At 42.9% G+C, this 24,077-nt stretch overlaps 2 protein-coding genes and 1 long non-coding RNA gene across 3 annotated transcripts in view; 2 read left to right on the top strand and 1 right to left on the bottom strand.

Annotated features, from left to right (window-relative positions):
- LOC143741621 (uncharacterized) overlaps positions 1-24,077 on the top strand; it is a 399,552-nt gene that overhangs the window by 329,050 nt on the left and 46,425 nt on the right. The window lies entirely within an intron of this gene.
- LOC143741475 (uncharacterized) lies at positions 13,538-15,873 on the bottom strand. The gene is made up of 4 exons (XM_077233795.1): positions 15,647-15,873; positions 15,233-15,326; positions 15,044-15,147; positions 13,538-14,644 (listed from the first exon to the last, which is right to left on the bottom strand). The coding sequence occupies exons 1-4, from the start codon at positions 15,837-15,839 to the stop codon at positions 14,220-14,222; spliced, it is 816 nt and encodes a 271-aa protein (XP_077089910.1). The 5' UTR covers positions 15,840-15,873; the 3' UTR covers positions 13,538-14,219.
- LOC143741473 (uncharacterized) lies at positions 17,306-18,131 on the top strand. Its single transcript, XR_013205064.1, has 3 exons — positions 17,306-17,375; positions 17,496-17,524; positions 17,654-18,131. It is a non-coding gene; the product is annotated as an uncharacterized LOC143741473 (long non-coding RNA).

Genomic DNA, 24,077 nt, shown 5'->3' with positions numbered 1-24,077 from the left:
AGAGACGGCTAAATCAGCACAACTGTCAGAGAGGGTTAGGGTTTTTGGTAATCCTCATCCAGTGACCATTGCAGTACGGCACATGCATGCTATAGAGGATCTTTTTGATGTTAGGGTACAGCAATGCTTGTACTATCAACGTTTTCTTATCGACGGTGTACTTTATCACACAGAAACTAACACACGGCTACAAAAAGGAAATAACTGTGTAGTAGAGTTAGCTGATGGCACATTATGCAAGATTCTGAGCATTGTGGCATTTAACCCTGAAGGTTGTAATACACAAATGAGTTGTGTTTTGGTTAAGGAGCTTTGCAGGACAGCAAGACACCTTTGTAGGGACTCAGACCTTAAAATTTCTTCCAAGTTTATTCATGAGGTAAAAGAGTCAAACACTATTTATGCTGTGCTTACACAGTCTTTGAAAAGAAAATGTGTGATGATTGAGTTGAAAGAGAAAATGTATGTCGTAGCCCTGCCAAATAATATAGAAAGGGACTGAAATCATTGCATTTGTATTGCAATGAAATACTTGAATCCGTGAATTGCATAAAATGCTTTATAAACTGATTTTTCACCCCCTTTTGGCTGTAAAGCTTGGTGTAACTAAAAATGTAAGAGTTAAGCTTTAAGATTTTTTGTTTGTCTATTATGTATACCGGTAAATGATCTTTTATATTGATGTGTGCAAGTACTGGTATTCACATTCAGGTTTTAAGTGGATCGTTCGAACTGCCTATTGTCATTACTACACTAGTACTGAAAGATATAATGTTAAGTGGATATCATTTATTTTGAAAAAATATGTTTACTTGTTTGGAGTGAACTGTTTTGTGCAAATAGACTATTGGTCAAATGAATGCACATTATTTGATATATATGTTTTTAATGTGCAATAAAATGCATTTTAATTGTACTTAAAAACTGTTTTATTGTTTAAAAATACAAAAAAAATGAAAAAAACCTACATTATTTTAATACTCTCAGATAAGAAGTTCATTACTTATTAGTTAGTTAATTGTATTGCTTATGATAGCAAATAGTTATCCTTTTTTTGGATAGTTTTAAGATAGTTTTTGTATATTTCTTAAAAGCTCAACTGATATATATTTATAATTAAAGTATAGGCTACTTATAGCCTTTGTAGAAATATATTAAAATTATTTTCAATACACGTTTAATTTCCTTCATGTTAGGACTTGAATTTCAAGCTTTGACATTTTTTTTATACAATTAGTTTAAGAATTCATTTGATAGCTGTAATGTACTGTATTTATTGTGTTTTATAAAACATTAAAATGTTAAAACATGTTTTTCACAATATTTTAGAAATCAGGTTGAAGCACAAGCTATTACATGAATATTAAAAATATATTGCAGTAGGCCACATGGTTATAAATAAGGTATGTGTAACCAACTAAAATATTAATCATTTTGCTATACGCACAAAGTAAGCATAAAAATACTTTAATTTAGTAACACAAGTATGTTTTCTGTAAATACACAAAAAAAATGTAACTAAACGTATATGCTTGTTTTTTTAATCATATTTCTTAAAAGTATAATTAAGCATATATTTATTACAATGTATTTTGAATACAATATTTATAAATATAATTTAAATATGCTCGTTTTTATCATATTTATTTAAAAATGTACTTAAGTATATATTTATTACCAATGTAGTTATAGTACACTTTTTAGAAATATATTAAAAGTATGTTTGTCTATAGCATATTTCTTAAAAATGTAATTAAGCATATATTTATTACCAATGTACTTCTAGTATACTTTTTAGAAATATATTAAAATGCAATTCAGTGTATTTGTAATTCAATTTAAATAAGCATGTTGGAAATATAAATGTATTATAAACATACTATTTGTATTTCAATTATATTTTTAATACATTTAATACTGCATCTTTTTCACCTGGGGTTGTTTATCAATAGCTAAGTCTTAAATATAACTGCAGTAGAAGTTATTTGGATGTGCATTGTCTACGCTGGGCGTCGTTGTGCCTGGTCATAGTTTTAGTCAGTGCAACCAACACAATCTCATGAAAGTGCGTATCTATACCACGAATGTTATTTCTCGTGTCAATTATACGGCAAAAATTGTTTTAGCGTGCATATGCTACGCACTGAAAACTCATTGGGTAGGATTAGGGTGGGGAGTGCGTGCGTATTACACGGCATAAAGTGTGTATCATATGCACGCAAAAACTGCGTAGCATATGCACACAAAAACTATTTTTGGCGTATAAATGGCACGAGAAATAACATTCGTTGTATAGATACGCACTTTCATGAGATCGGGCTCGTGCAACAGGTGTAGATATTTAAAAGAAGGCTGGGCGTAGCTAAGCCCAGCGTAGAGCAACCCAGATGTGTATCACACACAAAATGGCACAGTGCTTTCTTGAGCTACAGATCTAATCTACACAACTTCCGGGAATAAAGGCACACATGCTTTTTATATATCGTATTTACTAGTTCAGATTTGACCAAGCAAAGTTTGAAACTGAATTCTAGATAAAACACAAGTGATTTTGGAAGAGGCATTTTGATATGAAACATGGCAGCTGTGAATGCTAATAAATTAATTTCATTAGGCCCCAGGACAGAGCCTGCACTCCTGTGATGACAGGGACTGAATGGGAGGTAAATGATTTTAACTGAACTGAGTGCGGCCTAAGAGATATGAATAAAACCAGTTAAGAAGTGGGTTAGGAGAACGAAGGCCGCGCTCAAATCAAGCAGAAGGAGAATGATAGTAAACCAGAGTCAGCAGCTAGGAGAAGGATGTTAGTGATTTTAAAGGGTAACTAAACCCCTGGTCAGAGGCTGACTCCACCCACTGGCAATACTGTATTTGAAAAATGCTGGAAAAGTGGGCAGAGCCCAGCGGAGGGGGGCCGTGCACCTGAGAAGCATCTCTCTGTAGGCAAGGGCGTGGTTAGCTTGTACCCTCTGACGTCAGAAGGTACCACAACTTCAGATAGGAAAATTCAACTGCAGTAGCACCGTTCAACCTGAAGAGGGCAGCACTCAAGACGCTTTTACACCATATATTGTAGAATTAAAACACTTTAAACCCAAATGTCAAAAAATTTACTCGAATCAATGAATAGCATTAATGAAGCTCCATTCTTACAGATCATTAACTAAAAAAAGTTGTTTTAGTGTTTAGTTAGGCTTTAAGGAGTGCTGTTTCTGTGCTATGAAGAGGACGGAAACCAGACTGGAATTATTTATATAAATTATAGGTGTAACCGCTCAGTCTAATACTGTATCTTTCTTAAGAGTCTCCAGACGTTGTTGTGTTACTGATTATTCCGTTTATTTGTTTGACCGTGCAGAGGTAAAAGTCAATTTATCCAGTTTTAACGGTAAACCATAGCCATAATACATACAATAGATTGTCAACAATACGTTTTCAGCGTCAATGCGCCACAGCGGTCAAAAACCCGTTGCCCTTCCGGGACAAAACCCCTCCCTGTTGGCAGTTTGGATCCTTCCTTTATAGCTTTGACCCCAGGTGATATTAGAGTGACACCCACTGTACAAACAAGGAACAACACACAATATCAAAATGCACAAACACCATTTTTGGCTCCTACAATAGGAAAGATCAGTATGGAGTTGAGCAGCAACTATTTTTTCAAGAATTTTGGAGATGAATGGAAGATTTGAAATGGGACGAAATGTTATTAAGGTTGTTGGGATCTGAACCAGGTTTCAATTGGAGTTACATCAGCTGTTTTAAAGGGGACCTATTATGGAAAATTCACTTTTGCATGGTGTTTGGACATAAATGTGTGATGGCAGTGTGTGTACACAACCACCCAGCAGTGATAAAAATCCACCCACTCCTTTTTTTTAAATCCCCATAAATCATAAGCAGTGTCTCCCAATGACCTGTTTTCAGAATGCGGCTTTAGTGACGTCACTAAGCCACAGGCCCCGCCCACGAGTGTTGACAGACACTGCCGTTCTAACATAGAACCGCCCTGATCGAGTTCACAGTGAGCTGAGAGTTGTACACATCCGCCATTGCTGTACTGACAAGAATGTCTCCCAAGCGTTGTCGGTGTTGTGTAGCTGGACGTATTAATCCACATAGCTCTATTTATTTACTGGAGCGATAGGCCTAACGTCATGGCAGTTATGAAATTGAGAGCGGTGCACTTTATTACAGTTCCGAGTTGTTTTACGGATATACAGTTTACCAGTTTATAGACCCTTTTACTGTTTGTACACAATGATGACGTAGCAACGTATGCGCGCGCATATTGGCAACGGAAGTATGGCGAGAATCAGCAGCGTGTCAAGCTACGCGAGCGGATTAAGCAACACAGACAGAGAAAGTTATTTCAAAAAGTTGACTTTATCAAATGGTATCCGGCTACCAGATCCGTGTACTATAGTGGAGTGGATAGAAGACGTTAGCAGATGGCCAAATATACAGTGGCCAGACATATATACGTATTTAGTTGAGAAACCGAGCGTGTACACCCGAGAGAAATTACGAGCATATAAATCACTGGATGCTTATGAATACGTTGTCTGTGGTCATGTACAGAACGTCAAATACCATGACATAGACTCAGAGTTTTGTGTGTTGAAATCAGAAATTCTTCCTAGTCAAAGACAAGGACACAAGACAACGATGTATGAGGCTTGGGTTATAATCAACCAACGAGAGAACTACGTCCTCACGGCGAACTGCACCTGTATGGCGGGGTAAGTAGGCTATTATTTGGTGTTGTGGGCTTGTAGTTGACATACAAGATGAATTATGCTTCAGTGTTACTGTCCTTTCAGGTTTAACTTAGGCTTAACCTACTCTCCTTTACATATTCTCATATGTTCTCATAACCAGGGTTTGAAACTACAATTTTTTTTTCAAAATACACAGTGCCAACAGTGTTCAAAATGTCAGCAGCCAGCCAATATCATTCAGTTACATTCAAAACCTGTTTAGGCTTAGGTCGTATACACGCATAGTAAGTCAGATGTTTACTTACTTCATAGAGACGAAATTTGGCTGAAAGCAAATGTTACTTTCAAACCCTGTTCATAACATTATTGATCAGCCAGTAAGTTTATTATGTTTTTGTGAAATTTCAGGCTTGGGTCATGCTGCAGTCATGCAGCTGCAATATTATTCAAAGTTGAGCTCTATGTTAGGATGGGAAGGACTGAGAAAGCAGCAGTTACATCTGGAGTGTGCATGTGGAAAGGCATCAGCAGGAAAGAAGTCAGACCAGCTCCATTGAGGGAAATCAGCTTCCAAAAACCAAAGAGGCTAGACAGGCAGCTCCAAGCACCTTTAACATCTGCTAGGAAAAATAGTATCACACCCAGAGGCATGTAATAGTTGACAGCCTAGATAAGCTTCCTATTGCCATAGTGTTTTGACACCATAATGTAGCATGAGAAAGGTGTAACTTGGTGATCCAGAGATGAAAATGCCTACAGACACAGTTTAACTTTTATCACTATAATTTGTTAGTTTGAATAGGTCTGCGTTTGTCTTCAGGTAACTTATTTTTTTTTAGAAATTACATTGATTTGTTGTATATTGTACACCTGTGTGTTTAAAGCTCTGATGTGAACATTATGCTGCACAGTAACTGTGTCTTTTTGTTGCTCTATTATCAGTGTTGACAGATGATGACATCCGGGAACTGCAGATTGTGGACCCCTGTGCTGCAGTGCTGACAAGCCTGGAAAATAGTGACACAGACACCGCATCATCTGACACTGATTCAGAGGAGCATCCTGACTTACCTGAGCCAGTGACTGCATTATTTGATGTAACACTCCGGGAACTCTCACCACAGGAAATGCGGGTGAAATGTGAGGCTACATTTCACAGACTTAAAACTACACTACAACCTCATCAATGTGAGAAACGTCTCGGTTACATATGGTAACCCTCGTTCCCTGAGGGAGGGAACGGAGACGTAGGTCATGACTGACCAATAGGAATCTCGCTAGAGAGGCCAATCTACTTCGAGTGAAACTAAAACAAGCCAATACACATTGGCGTGCAATCATTTGTATCAGCTGCGCGCCCTCGTTAGCGCGGGTATAAACGAGCAGCTGGTGCGATTGCACACTAGTTTTTTGCTGAGGAGCCAAGCCTGAGAAAGCTGGCCGCCCCGGCGGGCGGCAGCGGATGTGGCGACGGGACCTACGTCTCCGTTCCCTCCCTCAGGGAACGAGGGTTACCATATGTAACCGAGACGTTCCCTATCGGTCAGTCACTACAACGTAGGTCATGACTGACCAATAGGAATCCCTACCAAAGCGCCACAGCCGCTGCACCCCATCCAGCGCCCCCGTGCAAGCCTCTACACCTTCTTGCCTGGAAGGACGATAGGCGGAGGCTTACACAGAGTGAGTCTGACACTGTTGTTCCGTAATAACCCATACAGTGAGATATTGGATAACACTGGGAAAGCGTGCCCTTTCTGTTTAGGAAGGAACGCTGCGGAAGCCACTTCTTCAAAGAGTTATGTGGAAATGCATATGGACTAGCCGAAGGCTGTACTGCATATGAAATAAAGGGTGACTTAGCCCAAGGGAAAGACACGGGCTTCCGATAGGAGCAGCCGTGGAATATACACATATGGGATCCCCGTAGGGTCACACAAATGGAACCCAGCCCAGATCCGGTTCTCAAGGATTCAGCGGATAAGGGCCTGGCGCCGGACGCTCCGCCAAGTCCGGGCCGAGGGGTTTTGGAGGACTCAACAGGTTTTACTCTGGAGCAATAAGGGTGCACAGTAGGGTGCACAGTAGGGTGCAGCAAGCCGACAGAGCCAGACCTCTCAGTGCTTCTACCCGTCTAGGGTGAGAACACGGGAGGACACCGGCTCTACACGTAGGCTATAGTATCTAGCGAACGTGTTAGGTGTCGCCCAGCCCGCAGCTCTACAGATATCTGTTAGCGAGGAGCCACGTGCCAGCGCCCAGGAGGATGCAACGCCTCTCGTGGAGTGTGCATGCAACCTGAGCGGGCAGGGCACGCCTTGTGCTTGGTAAGCCAAGGCGATGGCATCCACTATCCAGTGGGCCATCCTCTGCTTGGAGACAGCCTTTCCCTTCTGCTGGCCTCCGTAACAGACAAAGAGCTGGTCTGAGGTCCTGACGCTTTGAGTTCTGTCCACGTACATACGCAGAGCGCGAACGGGACAGAGCAAAGCCAGGGCTGGGTCTGCCTCCTCCAAAGGCAGCGCTTGCAGGTTCACTACCTGGTCTTTGAAGGGAGTGGTAGGAACCTTGGGCACATAGCCAGGCCGGGGTCTTAGTACCACGTGGCTGTCACCCGGCCCGAACTCTAGGCACGATTCGTCGACCGAAAAAGCGTGCAGGTCTCCTACCCTCTTGACAGAGGCCAGTGCAACCAGCAGCAAAGTCTTCATGGAAAGAAGCTTTAAGTCTACTGACTGCAGAGGCTCAAAGGGAACATCCTGAAGTGCTCGAAGCACCAGGGAAAGATCCCAAGAGGGTATGGAGGGGGGTCGAGGAGGATTTAATCGTCTCGCCCCCCTAAGAAACCTGACGACCAGGTCGTGCTTTCCCACTGCTTTGCCATCTATGTGGTCGTGATAAGCTGAAATAGCGGCAGCATGTACTTTGAGGGTGGAGGGAGACAGTCTACGCTCCAACCCCTGCTGCAAGAAGGAAAGCACAGACCCTATCGGACATCTTCGGGGGTCTTCTCGGCGAGAAGAACACCACTCGACGAACAGGTTCCACTTCAGGGCGTAAACACGTCTCGTGGACGGCGCCCGTGCTGAAGTGATGGTGTTAAGTACCTCAGGGGGTAAGTCACCTAAACCCTCCGCATCCCGTCCAGGGACCAGACATGGAGTTTCCAGAGGTCTGGACGCGGGTGCCATAGGCTGTCCGGGTGGGCCAATAGGGAGCCACCAGAAGGACCTGCTCCTCGTCCTCCCTGACTTTGCACAGTGTCTGCGCAAGTAGGCTCACTGGGGGAAACGCATATTTGCGAAGGCCCCGGGGCCAGCTGTGTGCCAGTGCGTCCGTGCCGAGTGTTCCCTCGGTCAGGGAGTAAAACAGCTGGCAGTGGGAGGTCTCTGAGGAGGCAAACAGGTCTACCTGAGCCTCCCCGAACTCTCTCCAGATCAGCTGAACCGCCTGGGGGTGGAGTCGCCATTCTCCCGGGAGCACAGCTCGTGATAGCTCGTCGGCCACACGGTTGAGCAAGCCGGGGACATACATGGCTCGAAGCGACCTCAGATGCTTCTGACTCCAGAGGAGGAGATGGCGGGCGAGTTGCGACATGCGACGGGAGCGTAGACCACCTTGTCGGTTGATGTACGCAACGGTCGCAGTGTTGTCCGTACGGACCAGCACGTCCCTGCCCTGTAGCCGTCTTTTCAAGCGGGTCAGGGCGAGATGTACTGCTAGCAACTCGAGGCAGTTGATGTGCCAATGCAGTTGAGGGTCCGTCCACACCCCTGACACTGCATGCCCGTTGTACGTGGCACCCCAGCCGGTGGCAGAGGCATCTGTGAATACCACAGCATGCCTGGACACCTGTTCCAAGGGGACTCCTGCCCGCAGGAACGAGGGGTCTGACCACGGGCTGAAGGTCTGGCGGCACGCCGGTGTGATTGCCACCCGGTGAGTGCCATGATGCCACGCCCATCTCGGGACTCGGCCGTGAAGCCAGTGCTGAAGCGGTCTCATATGTAGCAGGCCGAGCGGGGTTACCGCTGATGCTGCTGCCATATGCCCCAGGAGCCTCTGAAAGAGTTTCAGTGGGACCGCTGTCCTGCCCTTGAACGTGTTCAAGCAGTTCAGCACCGACTGAGCACGCTGCTCTGTGAGGCGCGCTGTCTGGGCGACCGAATCCAACTCCATACCGAGAAAAGAGATCCTCTGCACAGGGGAGAGTTTGCTCTTTTCCCAGTTGACCTGAAGACCCAACTGGCTGAGGTGCCTGAGCACTAGGTCCCTGTGTTCGCATAGCTGATCTCGAGAGTGTGCTAGTATGAGCCAGTCGTCGAGATAGTTGAGGATGCGAACGCCCTGTTCTCTCATGGGAACAAGGGCCCCCTCCGTGACTTTCGTGAAGACACGGGGGGACAGGGACAGCCCGAAGGGTAGGACTTTGTACTGATATGCTCGACCCTCGAACGCAAAGCGCAGAAATGGCCTGTGTCGAGGAAGAATCGAGACATGAAAGTACGCGTCCTTCAGGTCGATCGCTGCAAACCAATCTTGGGGACGGATGCATTCGAAAATGCGTCTCTGCGTGAGCATTTTGAACGGTAGCTTGTGGAGGCTCCGATTCAAAACTCGCAGATCCAAGATCGGTCGTAACCCACCCCCTTTCTTGGGTACAATGAAGTAGGGACTGTTTACTTACTTCATAGAGACGAAATTTGGCTGAAAGCAAATGTTACTTTCAAACCCTGTTCATAACATTATTGATCAGCCAGTAAGTTTATTATGTTTTTGTGAAATTTCAGGCTTGGGTCATGCTGCAGTCATGCAGCTGCAATATTATTCAAAGTTGAGCTCTATGTTAGGATGGGAAGGACTGAGAAAGCAGCAGTTACATCTGGAGTGTGCATGTGGAAAGGCATCAGCAGGAAAGAAGTCAGACCAGCTCCATTGAGGGAAATCAGCTTCCAAAAACCAAAGAGGCTAGACAGGCAGCTCCAAGCACCTTTAACATCTGCTAGGAAAAATAGTATCACACCCAGAGGCATGTAATAGTTGACAGCGTAGATAAGCTTCCTATTGCCATCATGTTTTGACACCATAATGTAGCATGAGAAAGGTGTAACTTGGTGATCCAGAGATGAAAATGCCTACAGACACAGTTTAACTTTTATCACTATAATTTGTTAGTTTGAATAGGTCTGCGTTTGTCTTCAGGTAACTTATTTTTTTTTAGAAATTACATTGATTTGTTGTATATTGTACACCTGTGTGTTTAAAGCTCTGATGTGAACATTATGCTGCACAGTAACTGTGTCTTTTTGTTGCTCTATTATCAGTGTTGACAGATGATGACATCCGGGAACTGCAGATTGTGGACCCCTGTGCTGCAGTGCTGACAAGCCTGGAAAATAGTGACACAGACACCGCATCATCTGACACTGATTCAGAGGAGCATCCTGACTTACCTGAGCCAGTGACTGCATTATTTGATGTAACACTCCGGGAACTCTCACCACAGGAAATGCGGGTGAAATGTGAGGCTACATTTCACAGACTTAAAACTACACTACAACCTCATCAATGTGAGAAACGTCTCGGTTACATATGGTAACCCTCGTTCCCTGAGGGAGGGAACGGAGACGTAGGTTCGAAAATGCGTCTCTGCGTGAGCATTTTGAACGGTAGCTTGTGGAGGCTCCGATTCAAAACTCGCAGATCCGGGACCAAAGGGACCGAAGGCGTACCCGGAGTGGGGCAGCGAGGTGGAACACAGGGACGCAGCTCGGGAGGCTCTCTCTGGGAGGCGGCCCGTAGCGGGGTCTGAGTGTGCTGTGCAGCACTTACCTGGTTCCACGGGGCAGGAGGTGCGGGAGGCGGCTCGATGGCGTTCTCGGACCGTACGCAGCTGCCGGCTGGCGATAGAAGAGGCGGATGAGAGTGGTGAGGATTCTGACCCCCCACTACTCTCCGGGCCCTCTTCGGACCCAGAGATGATAGAAACTGCTCTTTTATTGAAAATTTGGGTACCGCTGGTTTTAAGGCCAGCGGCGGAACACAAACAAAACGGAACAAAGGATTTTCCACCCGGCCCTCTTCCGGGGGAGGGAGCGATGCAGTCATCGTCTCCTGGAGAGCAGTCCCTTCCACCTCTGGGTCGCCCGTCCTAGGGCCGCTTACCCTTGGCTTTGCCGCCCCTCTTGGCGGGGGCCTGGACGGGCGGGGCGCCCTGCCTGCGACTGGCTCCACGGTGCCGCTTGGATGGAGGCTGCTGCTGCGGCGCGGGAGCAGGGGCAGACGCAGGCGGACGCCCACGGCGACGAGCAGACCGAGGAGCCGCGGGTGGTGGGGTGGAGGCAGCAGCTGACCGCCGCGGCAGGATATGTTTAATGGCCTCAGTCTGCTTCTGTACAGCCGAGAACTGCTGGGCGAAGTTCTCGACCGCGTCGCCGAAGAGGCCGGTCTGGGACATGGGGGAGTTAAGGAACCTGATCTTGTCGGTCTCCCGCATGTCAGCCAGACACAGCCAGAGGTGGCGTTCCTGGACCACTAGTGTGGACATCGCACGACCCACTGACCGCGCAGTGACCTTCGTCGCACGGAGCGCGAGGTCAGTTGCGGCACGAAGTTCTTGGAGAACTTGTGGATCATGACCACCCTCGTGCAGGTCCTTCAGTGCCTTGGCCTGATGAACCTGCAACAACGCCATAGCGTGCATGGCAGAGGCAGCTTCCCCACAGGCCTTGTAAGCCTTGCCGGTCAGGTCCGACGAGTACTTACAGGCCCGGGAAGGAAGACACGGTTCTCCACGCCAAGTGGAGTTAGGGCACAGTTGCATAGCAACGGCCCGTTCCACTGGCGGGATACGCGCGTATCCCTTAGCTGCCCCGCCATCAAGGGTGGTGAGGGAGGAGGAGCCACCGAGACGGTTTCGGGCAGTAAAAGGTGCCGTCCACGTCCCTGTGAGCTCCTCATGCACTTCCGGGAAGAAAGGCACTGGGGTGGGTTGCTGAGAACCAGCGCGCGCCACCCCGAGATACCAATCGTCCAACCTCGAGGGCTCGGGACACGGTGGAGGGTTCCACACGAGCCCGATCCTGTTGGCGGCCCGGGAAAGCATGGCCATCATCTCCGGGTCCGACTCGGGCACCGCTGACACACCTGAAGGAGGCAGCGGCTCCGAGCCGTCGTCCGCAGAGAGGTCTGACCCACCCTCCGATGCAGCGATCGACATCTGGTCGTCGCAGGGAGCGCCGAACGAAACGACCGGTACACATCTCGAGGACGGTCCAGAACGTTCCGTTGGCAGCTCAACTGGTTGCGGAGCATGAGAGGAGTGAGGGTTCCTAGGGGGTTGGTTCCCCGAAGGAAGCGCGCTCACTGTAATCCTCAGGTCACCCGTGTCACTGCCCGAAGCAACCCGCGAAGGGGGGTTGGAACGAGGTGCAGGCACGGGGACTCCGCCCCTTTGCAGGAACGTGAGTCTCGACCTCAGCTCCGAGATGGTCATCTTCCCACAATGGGTACATGACTCATCCACGAACGCTGCCTGTGCGTGTTCGAGGCCCAGACACACGAGGCAGCGATCGTGACCATCCCGCGACCCCAGGTAACGACCGCATCCAGAAACACACAGATAGAACGTCATCTTGAAAAAGACGCGAACTATCTGTGTGAGCTCTTTTAGGGACTACTCTCACTGGTGCTGAAGCACGCAGGGGAACAGCCACAGCGATCACAGACGGGAATGTGCACCCGTCTGTGCGCTGGATCTCTCTCGCTGGAGGTCTTACCAGCTGTTACAACAGCTTTTGAGCGCTTGCCAGGCGCACCTTACCAGCTGTTATAACAGCTTTTAAGCGCTCTGAAGCGCACCTCACCAGCTGTTAAAACAGCTCTTTTTCTTTGCTCCGTTTTTAAAATAAAAAAAAAAGAAAGAGAGAGAAAGAGAAACTGCTCGCGCTGCCGTGCTGTCACGCCCGCACCGGGAAGGAGAGGTCCAGAAAGGCTCATAGTAGTTGGTTTCAACTGAAAGCAGAGACATCGAAGTGTTTGGCTCCGAATCAAAAAGCTAGTGTGCAATCGCACCAGCTGCTCGTTTATACCCGCGCTAACGAGGGCGCGCAGCTGATACAAATGATTGCACGCCAATGTGTATTGGCTTGTTTTAGTTTCACTCGAAGTAGATTGGCCTCTCTAGCGAGATTCCTATTGGTCAGTCATGACCTACGTTGTAGTGACTGACCGATAGGGAACTGGAAATTGTGACACGGCAACAGTCAAAGTCAAAGGACTGGTACACCTATAGGGCTGGTCGAATCACAAGCACTAAATTACACCAATCGACCACAACTGACAAGATCAGCAAAACATACCTAAACGATATAATGCAGTATAAAAGAACAGAATTAAATGTCCCATCTGTGCTCTGGGGTAAGAACATGGAGGAAACGGAAAGACAAGCCTACACTGCATATATGTCCCAAAGCCATCCAGATTTCAGCGTCAGCTCATGTGGCTTAGTAGTGAAATCTTCTGAGACCTACAGAATCTACCCAGACCTACATTTATTGTTTTCCTTAATTTTTTCCCTACATTCATTCTTTTCCATCATTCTTTCCTACATTTATTCTTATTCTTCACATTTATCCTTTTCCTTACATTTTATGTTGTTATTGATTGCTGTGTTTTGACACGCTTCTGTTTAAAGTTTTATTTTGTAATGCTATAGTACTTTAATAGTAACTATGTTGCTTGCATACATTGCAATTAAACTACTAATAACTATTAAAAATTAAATTGAAAAGCACTGTGAATTGTTGGGAGGTTTATTATAATGCATTATGTTTCATGTACAGTAAATAGGTTTTACAAATGTAAATCACGTTAAAAACTAATACATGTTAATGTGTTACTCATTTGGAAACAACACTCTTACAGAGGTTTGTGAGGGCACCACATACAGTCACAACATCGTCTAGCATGTTAACCTGCGACACTGGAATAACTGTTTGCAAAATCTTAAAGTTTTTCCACCGACCAATAACTCGCTCCACATGGATTCTCACACGAGAAAGTTGTCTAGATGTGTCAACTTCCTGTACAGAAAGCTGCTTTTTTCCTTTTGTGAAATGAGGGATACGAAGGGTTGCACCATAAGCTGCAAGCTCGTCTCTGATGAGAAATCCCCTGTCGGCTAAAACCTCATCCCTAGGCTCCAAAAGTTCTAAGAAACCTGACTCTTTTGTGATCTGCTTGTCTAAAACCCGTCCACCCCACCCAGGAGATAGAAATGAAATCACACCAGCTGGAGTAATGGGGATTAAATATTTAATTGTGTTGTTGTGTTTATAATTTGACCATGTCTGGGCCCTGGCAGTCAGATTACTGGGTCTAGCTATGAAAATTTCTGTGCAGTCTATTATGCACCGGCAGTTTTTAAAGTTCCGCTTGGATGTTTTTGGCGTATTTTTAAGTATTGCACCCTTACTTGGCCATTTAATGAGTGGCTTAAGGACCAAGGCCATACCAGGGACCCCAGCTACGCAAAATATTTGAAATCGTGGTTTTTGATACTTTAAATCTATATGCCAAGTCAGTATTACATAGACCCAACCTTAATTTCATCAATATAACCAACAGGTGGTCTTCTAGTGTAAGTTTTTGGATAATTCTTTCTAAGCTGCCTGTTATTTTTGTAACTAGCCACTCAAAGAGCACGGAGGTCAGTCCGGTGAGAAAAAACAATTGTCCAATGTTGCACTTAACAGTTGTGTAGGAAAATGTAGATTTCTGCAGCTCCTCTTTCAGCTTTACATTTTCTGCTTGTAGTGCCTCAAACATCTGACCCAGGTGTACATAGTCCTCCTGAAGCTGACTGTGTCTCCGGTTCAGGTCATCATATTCCCTCTTTGTAACTGGGATGTCATCTTCAGCTTTAATAAAGAAAAGTTAAAAAATTAGCATGTGCTGCAACCAATGCAGATAATTTCACAATTGGGGGTTCTCACACATTTTAGCAATGATTTTTCAAAACTTTTCCATGATAAAAGAGAAGATACTTTATTGATCACAGGGCGAGATTTTTTGTCTGCATTTGACTCATCCAGGGGCCTGTGTACTCAGATCAGAATCAATTTTATTGCCAAGTAGTGTTGTGCACATACAAGGAATTTGCTTTGGTAATAAGGTGTTACCGAGGCTGCTATATCAGCGCCAACTTGATGTCTCCTCAACTTGATACTCGTATACAGATATGCAATTAGAGCAGTATGCCTGGCAGGAGCACACACACACCCTGACAATCAATCAGTTAAGATTAAATATATTCATACCTGGACAATGATCCATGCTGCATTCTTGTTTCAGAGTTTTAGAAGGAACACATATATTTGCTGCCGTTATAGGTCTATCATCTCTCCTCCTTTTCCTATGGTACCTACAAAATAACAGCAGAAATGTACAGTTATGCAAGAGAGAAAAACACACTAAATAGAACAGAGGGGGAAATTAAATGTTCTTACCTCTCCAACTTTGCTCCGGGGTTCTGGCTCGGTTTTGTGTACACAAACACAGAAGGCACAAAATCAGGACTACTAGAGTCCAATGACGCCTCACCTTCAAATAAAACACACACACGTTTTTTTACTAGCCAAATCTACCGCCAGTTTATCAAACTTTACCTGCATTTGAATATTATTCTACATCATACAGACAATCACTAATGTAAACGAGGATTACTAGAGTCCAATAATGCTTAATCTGCAAATAACACACACACAGTTTGTTTACTAGCCAAATCCAACACCAGCTTATGAAACTAGCTGCATGTGGTCATCAAACTTCTGCTGCATTGATAAACTACACCGTAGGCTACAGACAATCAATAATGTAAACCATGCTTTCCATTAAACTCAAGAGTACATAGATAAACTTACCTGATATAAAGTGGGCGCTGCAGACGCGAGCATTTTTTATTATGTCCTCGCTCCAATCAACACGTTTAATCGCCTGCAGCCACAGGCGCCGCCGGTTCTTCTGAAACGGCCGTGATCCTGTCGGAATCCTATAAAACTTAAGCCCCTCGGTGGAATATCGATTAGTGCAACCGTAAACGCAACACCCAGACATTTTGATGCTGGGTTTTGATAAACTTTCGGAGTTGCTAACCATAGACTGTAAAAAATAGTTGCTAACACTTAGAGCCAGTGGGAAACAACACCACTTCCGTTGCCAAAATGCGCGCGCAACTATTTGATCACGTGGGCTGTAAAAGGGTCTATTAGGCACCTCCCTGAAAAGGTGTGTATATATTTATTTACTGTTAGTTGTAACGAATGTTTTTTGTACTTTGCTGTGTATGTTGATGTTAATGAAAGGGAGAGGGAGAGAGTTTATGGATAAGACTTTAATGCGCACTTCTTATACTGTGTTTATTCAGCTCTTACAGTGATTTTCTGGAGTAAAACTGACGCTTCATCTTTTGTGTAATGTACAATAAACTTCATAAAACTCATCAGTATATTTTTGCCCAACATTCGGACGCGGCCTGCTACAACAGGCTTGTACTAAGTAATAGTTGATAAAAGCAAGATGAAAAAATAAGTTATAACCGTAATTAAACTAGACTATACCTGTTCTATCTACATACAGTATATATTCTCTGGCTCTATGGGCATTATTGTCCGAATTTCATTCGAGCCGACCCGCTCCATGTAAAATAAATCCACTTTAATTAGGACACTAAATATGACATTCTTCAAAAATATCATTCATTTCTGTAGAGCTGGACAAAGTGACTGCAGATTTGAGATTGAAACCAACCTGTTTGAGTATCTGGAAAGAGAATGTCTTAAATTTGAGATGAAGCATCATTATCATTTAGGGAAAAAAAATACTATTGTAGCCGGTGAGGTGGCAATTAGTAGAGGGTGTGGCCAGTTAGGGTTTTTAAGCAGGCACCTGTAGGGAGGCCTAGGAAGGAGGTCCAATCTTTTGTGTGGAGTTGTGCTGGTTGGTAGCACTTCTTTGTAGTGATGGCGAGATGAAGCTTCTTAAAGCATTGAAGCGTTCCCTCCAATTGGTTCACTCATGTGCCGAAGCTTCATGGTGCTTCATTTGCTCTATTGTGCCATCAAGTGGACAATAAATGTAAAACGTGTAGTGTGATTATAATGACATTGCATGGTTCCATCGCAAAAAAAAGAAGCTTGAATAGATCGCTAACAAACTCGCAAAGTCCCAAGTCCACAAAATGTGAGGGGGAATCCATTGCATTTTGCTGGCCCTTATATTTCAAATAGACCGCCAAACCGCGAACCACTTCCTGAAGCAGTCACGTGGTACAGGCGGCTCGCGAGGCTTCAAACGTCACCACATACGTCACCGACACAAGCCTAGATACGCGCTTCACAGAAATCATCCCGAATTACTCGACACACGCTTCGAAGCCTCGATACGGGAGGACACATCACTACTTCTTTGTGTGTTGGTGCACAGACCCGGTCTGGTTGAGCAGGTAGGCCAAGCGAATATTGACTTTTGTTTCAAACAAAGCTTTACAAAGCTTTTTTTTCACTAAATTAGATGTTTTAAATGCAGACACAAACATCGTGCTGTCCGGTGACATGTCCATGTTGGTTTGTGCATGATTGGTCTGATGAGCAGGTAGGCTAAATAAATAGTGATTGTTTTGTTTCCTATTTTTGAAGCCTTGTTTTATTAACTAGTTTTACAAACATTGTGTATTTGTAGGTCATTTGGTCACGCCCGTTCCTATCTTGGAAGTTAGTCCAGGGTTTGTGGTAGTGTCGCAGGTAATGTAGGTTTTTATACAGTGCTTGTAAGTGTCTTGATTTTATTTTTCTAATGAGATTAAAGTAAACAAAATATGTTTTGTGGTTATTTTTGTGTATTGTTAATTGTGTTTTTGTTTTTTGTATTAGGTTTAGTTGATCGCTGTTCCTCTTGTATTTTCTTTTGTTTGATTCCCCAGCTAGCCAGTACCTGCAGGTGTGTGCTGTATGCCTCCAGCGCAAGGAGTTATGGATGCTGTGAATCAGACTGGCTAGCGGGGAGTTTTCTTTTTCTTTTTTTTTCTTTTACTTTTTTGTGTATATATCACTTCCCAGCCTCGTGTTGCCAGCCAACTTTTGTACCCTCTGTTATATTGATGCTTTAGAACACATGAACTTGATTTGCATGAGACTTAAGTTTGCAGTGGAATTCCTTTTTGGTTTGGAGTATATTTGAGTTTGTTATACTTTTATGTAATATGATTTTGGGGTTATTTGTGTGATCTATTCATTGCATTATTTTGAATTGTTCTGTGTGACAAAGTTGGGATTGTATTGGGGTTTATAGAGGGTTGGCTGGTTATTAACATCATTGGGGAGGGAAGGAATTCTTGTTCTACAATATATTTTCTTTGATTACGGTATATATATATATATTATTGTTGTATTGGTTTACTTGTCAATAAATCGTTTTTCTGAGATGAGTTCTTCTTCTTTTTTTTGTGAGTACATTGTAGTCAGTTTTTGATCTCCCTTGCTTGAAGAAGTTACCTTGGTACACTATGGAAGTCAATGGCTACCATCAACTGTTTGGTTATTGACATGTCCTGTTGGACACGACACACAACAATACTGTCAAGTGTCTCTTGTGACCATTACTCTGAGACATGTTTTCAGCGTCCTAAGTGCACTGAAACTTCTTTCAGTCCAGCTGATGAGACTGGGATGACAAGGTTTCAACTTGATCAAACAGGCCTCTCATTTTCAACAGACCAAGCAATGTTATTTTTTCATGTTTTATGGGGACTTTCCATAGACAATGATTTTTATACTGTACAAACTGTGTATCATATACCCCCCTACACTAACCCTATCACAGATAACTTTCTGCTTTTTCAAAAACATCACTTAGTCTGATTTAAATCTTCAGCGTCATTATTACGGCTCGGCAATGATTACGGCTTTTGTTCACACAGCGCGCGTTCCGAGACTGAACACGGCAATGGCAATGTTACTAGGTCCCCAACCCGGTATCAGTCCCGGCTCGTGTTTGCGTTCACACAGAAGGCGTTCTGGCAATTTCCCAGGATCAACGCGCTGTGTGAAAGGGGCTTATGAGTTCAGTGATTCTGGTCAAATTATTGTGAAATAATTATTGTTAAAACTTAACCAACACCATCAGACAACCTTTTCTATTTGTTCATCTGGCTGTTATAACTCATGTACAGTAGCCAAACAAAATCTAAAGTTAATGATGTAATGGGCAAGAGCCCAACTAAAACAAACACTGATCACCACAATGGTGACTTAAATTATGGTTTTCTCCTTCAGTGATTCTGTTTGTTAACATCAGGTGTCTTCAATAATGCTCAATCATCATTCAATTATTCACTTAATCTCATTAACTTTAACACTGCTTCAGTGTTCATTTAACACTCTGTTCAGATTTTATATAATTCACACTCTCAGTGTTATTTTAACACTGGGGATTTTGCTGTGATAACAATTACAGAATTATAGACATACATTTTCATTTTTCTTTTATTTTTTTATGATGTCCTGTATTTTTTGGGATATGCACTTGCTTCTCCCTCTTCTCCTTCTCTCCTTTTTCAGGTTCTCTTTGTTTGAGCCAGTCACTGAAGCAGACTTGAAAGATAAATAATTTAGATTAATTTGTCACTTTTCAACTAGTAAAATTGAGAGGCAAACTATAGTGTCATATATTTGTTCAATATTTTCCCTTTTTTTAAAGTAGCCAACAGTTATTTTAAAACATGCCTCTGATAATTGTTCCTTGTATTTATTAATAATATAAAGAGAATGTTTATGTAATATTATTTATATGCCAATGAAATTAAATATACATCTGAAGCTGTTTAATTATGTTCTAGATATTTTATTGACCAATAAGCGAGTGTAAGGAACCTAGCTATATGAAATATTAATAATCAATAATAACTTGTTATGATTAATTATGAATATTTGGGTCAGTTAATTGGATTAACTTGACATGGCTAAATTAATATTACAATCAATTAATCAGTTCGTCCAACGAACTCTTTTGATTATTAATTTATTCTAAGAAAAGTGTATCTTCCCTGCCCACAGAAGAAAAATTATTTCTTAGCATGTACAGCGTTTTGAGTATGTAGCAAGAACAAAACCGTAAAGGGACTTCGTATTGCAAGCAAATCAGAACCAAATACATAAAGTGCATAAGTTTTATTAACTAAATCATAAACATAAATAAACTAAACACACATATATACAGAAATACAGAAATAGGTTAGTGATAGGATTAAATTGAAAACCGGGAAAAGGGACTATGAGAAGAACCATCAGAATTTCATTTTCATAACTCATTGAATTGAATACTTGCATTTGTAGTGGGAACAGTTCTTGAAGTTGTTGAAAATTGAAGTCGTTGATGGTTCCGGCAGTGTCAAGTGGAAGTTGGTTGAGAGTTCTTTCTCCAGGAATGCATGGCTGGTTTGGTCAGGACCTGGGGCCCTGTTGAGGCCACGCCGAGCACAAAGGAGAAGTGAGGAAGTCGGAAGAGTGGGTGATTGGAGTCGTTGTTGGTTGGAGTCTTTGTTCCAAAACTCCTGAGATTGTCCTTAGTTCTTTGTGAGAGAGTCTTCTCTCTCCTGCCTAAGCCCATATCTGGTTGGATTGAGGCCTGCTGGGCCCTGGGGCCCCCATGGAGGGGGAGGGGGTTCCCCAGTATCACCAGAAACAGTGTTGCGGCTGGATGAAAGAACTAAGAGAGGCAGGACACATGTGGACTGTCTCTAATAAAGCCTGGAAAAGATCCTCCCCTAAGGGTTGAACTCGACCAATCAGAAAGGTGACATGTCTGAGAGGGAAAGTGGCTCTTAGTTGATTTACAGGTCTTTGTCCCTAGCGTGGTTATATCTTCATTAATGCTCAGATAGCTATTACACATCCACACTGCTTTCTAGAAGAAGGTGATGCTGAAACCGACGGCATCGTCGACGACGCCACACGACTCCTCCGATAAATATTGATATTATTTGATGAAAAATTGATCGATTTCCTTACCGTTTTTTGCAGCAGAAAGCTAAAACGCTAGCCGTCACGGGGGTGTATTTGGTGTCTTTCTAGCCTTTTCAGAAGGTTTTCTATCCAGCCTGGAACTTGTGCGTCCTTTCAGAGTGTTTCAGTAATAAATCCATATGTGTATATCCCAGTTTTGATCTCTGAAGTCCATAATTTATAAATTTTCCGTCATATTTGCTGCTAGCTTGATGCAAGCTGCCATTTTGGACATCTCGCGATGCTTTGCGTGAGGTTGTTGACCAATGACAGGCTGATCCGTCGTCCACGTTGGTGTGCGTCATTACGCATGAACCAAGGGTGATATTTTGGAAAGAGAGAGACGCACGGCACAGTGGTTTCGAGGAGAGAGAGAGAGAGACGCACAGAGAGACGCGAGTTTTGAATAATACACAGAGAAACACGGAGAATAATGGATCCTCAGAGATTGAGAAACATGGATGTAAATCAAGCACTGGCCTTTTTTGATGCCATGGAGGATGATGGATTTTCTGGAGAAGAGAGCTTTTTGACTGATGAGGAACTTGATTACCAGAATCGTCTAGACCCTGCTGAAGAGTAAGTTACATTTATTTATTTACTGTAAAAGTATAAAAATAAACAAAAACTAATATGATAAAATATACATTTTCTAAATATGGAAAAATAAGTTATGTAAAAGTAGTATTTCGTTTTTCTGTGTGTGTTACAGAGTAGTAAGAGTTGTAGATTACACTTTGTCTCTCAACCATTGTATGTCTGAGTTTATTTACTGTAAAAAGTATAAAAAAAGAAGAAACTAATATGATAAAATATAAATTTTCTAAATATGTAAAAATAAGTTCTGTAAAAGTAGTATTTCATTTGTTTATGTTTGTTACAGAGTTGTGGATTACACTTTGTCTCTCAGCCATTGTTTGTCTGAGTTTACCTAGAGATACAAACAAAGGATGTTGTAGTGGGGGGTTGGTCACACCTTTTACCTGTGGAGAGAATAGTGGGGGGTTGGTCACACCTTTTGGCTGGAAAGAGAATGGTCATATTATAGCTGTGGTGGGTTGGGGGTACAGTAGCAATCTCAGCCATTGTAATCTTATGTGAAAAATCAAATACAAAAACAGTAATTGATCTAATTTGTATGATCTAATATTTTGCTTTATTTATTTGTTTTACAGTTGTGATAATGATGAAGACACCAGCCCACCCACCCAAGCCAGACAGGAAAGCTCCCATTCTTCCACTGAGGAGGGCCCTTCCACTTCTGCTGCAGCATCGCAGCAGCTGCCAGGAATAGGTCATGGACGGCTGCTGCAGTTTTTTACTTCACAAGGAAGTTTGTGCAGAGAAGCAGCAACAGCCCATGACCCACAGGGCTTTTCTGGAGAAGCTGACAGCCCAACTCTGTGGTGTTACAGTTGCTGTTCCTCCCACCCAGCAACAAAGTAACCATGTACCCGTCCAAACATCGGAACAAACTGAAGCAAGCAAGAAGGCCACCTATGGTAGAAGGCAATGTGTGAACTGCAAACAGACAAGGCAGGTGAAACAGGCCACCCCCTGGAAATGCAAAGCCTGTGATGTGGCCCTCTATGTGATTCCTGATAGGAACTGTTTTGAGGCTTGGCATCAGTGATTTTCATGAGGCCCAAAACGCCTGGACTTCCTTTGGAAAAATGTAAATATTTTTTGTTCTGTTCAAGTTATAATGTTCATTCCTGTGCTCCAGGACTCCAAAGACTTGAACAAACTGTTTTCCAGAGGAAAATTGCTTAGCTTTTATTTATTTGTGTGTGATTTCAATAAATATTTGAGTGATTCAATTTCCGATTTATTTTTTCATTTGTCTTTGTGGTCCCATAACTTATTTTACATTCAGGTGACATCAATGAAACACAAATAAGCTGAAAGTTCAATTTGTCCTGAAAAAAAAGATGTGTGTCAATTGTCTGTGCACAAAAGTGTTGATGTTTTACAAGCTTTTTTAGTGAATAACACCAGACGAAAAATTTATTGTAAAAATACCCTTAGGTCTCAGAGGGTTAAATGAGGATTAATTAGGTAGGAGGCATGATACAGGTGAGGTTACATTGATCGTTAGTTGGTTGTATACCAGGATACATACCATAATATATACCTAATAGTACACAAGACAGTAAACCATTTACACTGTTTCTTTCACAGTTTTATGCATGTTCATTTATAGATCAGTTAGTCTATGATTAATGCAGCAAAGTCTGTTTTAAAGTTGGTTTCTGTCATCTATAGTCTCTCTCTTGTGCATGTGGCCACATTCCTCGGAGGTCGTAAAATCTCCTTGTCATATCCTGTAACATGACACTGTTTCTGCCCTTGTGTTCGTTCATTTGGGCTGTTAGCTTTGGAGTTTCATAAACCTTTGTATATAATGAATAATTAGTGTGTGTCTGATTGGTCCATACCCTACACGAGTATAAATGAATGACTATAAATAAGGATATCTAAACATTGACAGTTTTAAAACGTTAAAAAGATCAACTAATGTAAAACCATTTAAAAAAAATTGGCTATGGTTACATAAAGTGAATGAATGAGTGAATGAATGAATGAATGAATGAATGAATGGAAATAATAGATTATCTCTCAAAACTTGCAGCTTGGAGGGTGTCAAGGGAGGCTTCGCAGAATTTTTATTTGTGGGACACTCCTTTCCTAACACACTTCTGCTCTTTAAAGTGTTTGTCCCCCACAGTGCCACATCTCTTTGACATAGAGAATCTTTTGTAGATAAATTAATCTTCTTCCACACGTCTTCTCTGATCCAGACATTGTTACCCATGTGGATCTTCAAGACAAAACATAAATGAGCTTCATTTATATGAAAAAAACTCAAACATTCTTCAAAATATCTTCTTTGATGTTCTACAGAATATATAAACTTATACATAATATATTCCAGTTGGTAGCTGTAGATATTGTGCCGTTCCTTTATACTTTGGCTACCACATAAGAGCTGCATTTTCTTTAAAGATCTCAATATTAAAAATAAGAAGCTGTAATTTTTTCCTACAAAGATCTCTAGTCATTTCAGTGAGATCTTAACAATTTGTGTGGAACCTTTCAGCATGTGTCAAGCAACCTTAGTCTGGGTAGATGCAATATTTAATTGCAAGTGAATTGCTGTGTGGGACAGGCATACAGTCAGTTAAAAATGTTGTACCATATAAATGTGCTGGATCTTTCTTCATCATCACCAAAGATGTTTTCTAAAAAAAAAATATTTTTTTTGTATATATATATACAGGGCTCGACATTAACG

The sequence above is a fragment of the Siphateles boraxobius genome, unplaced genomic scaffold (assembly GCF_051911475.1).
Source record: "Siphateles boraxobius isolate OS27281-9 unplaced genomic scaffold, OSU_SipBor_1 19, whole genome shotgun sequence".
Taxonomy (NCBI): Eukaryota; Metazoa; Chordata; class Actinopteri; order Cypriniformes; family Leuciscidae; genus Siphateles; species Siphateles boraxobius.
The sequence above is the reverse complement of the archived record's forward strand: the minus strand, read 5'-3'. Positions and strand labels throughout refer to the sequence as shown.

Bases quoted from the DNA above. Each gene is read 5' to 3' on its own strand.
- LOC143741475 (XM_077233795.1), bottom strand. From the start codon at position 15,839: ATGTCTGGGTGTTGCGTTTACGGTTGCACTAATCGATATTCCACCGAG. The intron at 15,327-15,646 runs GTAAGTTTATCT...TTTTATTTGAAG, and splicing joins CAGCGCCCACTTTATATCAG to GTGAGGCGTCATTGGACTCT. The intron at 14,645-15,043 runs GTATGAATATAT...TCTTTATTAAAG, and splicing joins CAGCATGGATCATTGTCCAG to CTGAAGATGACATCCCAGTT.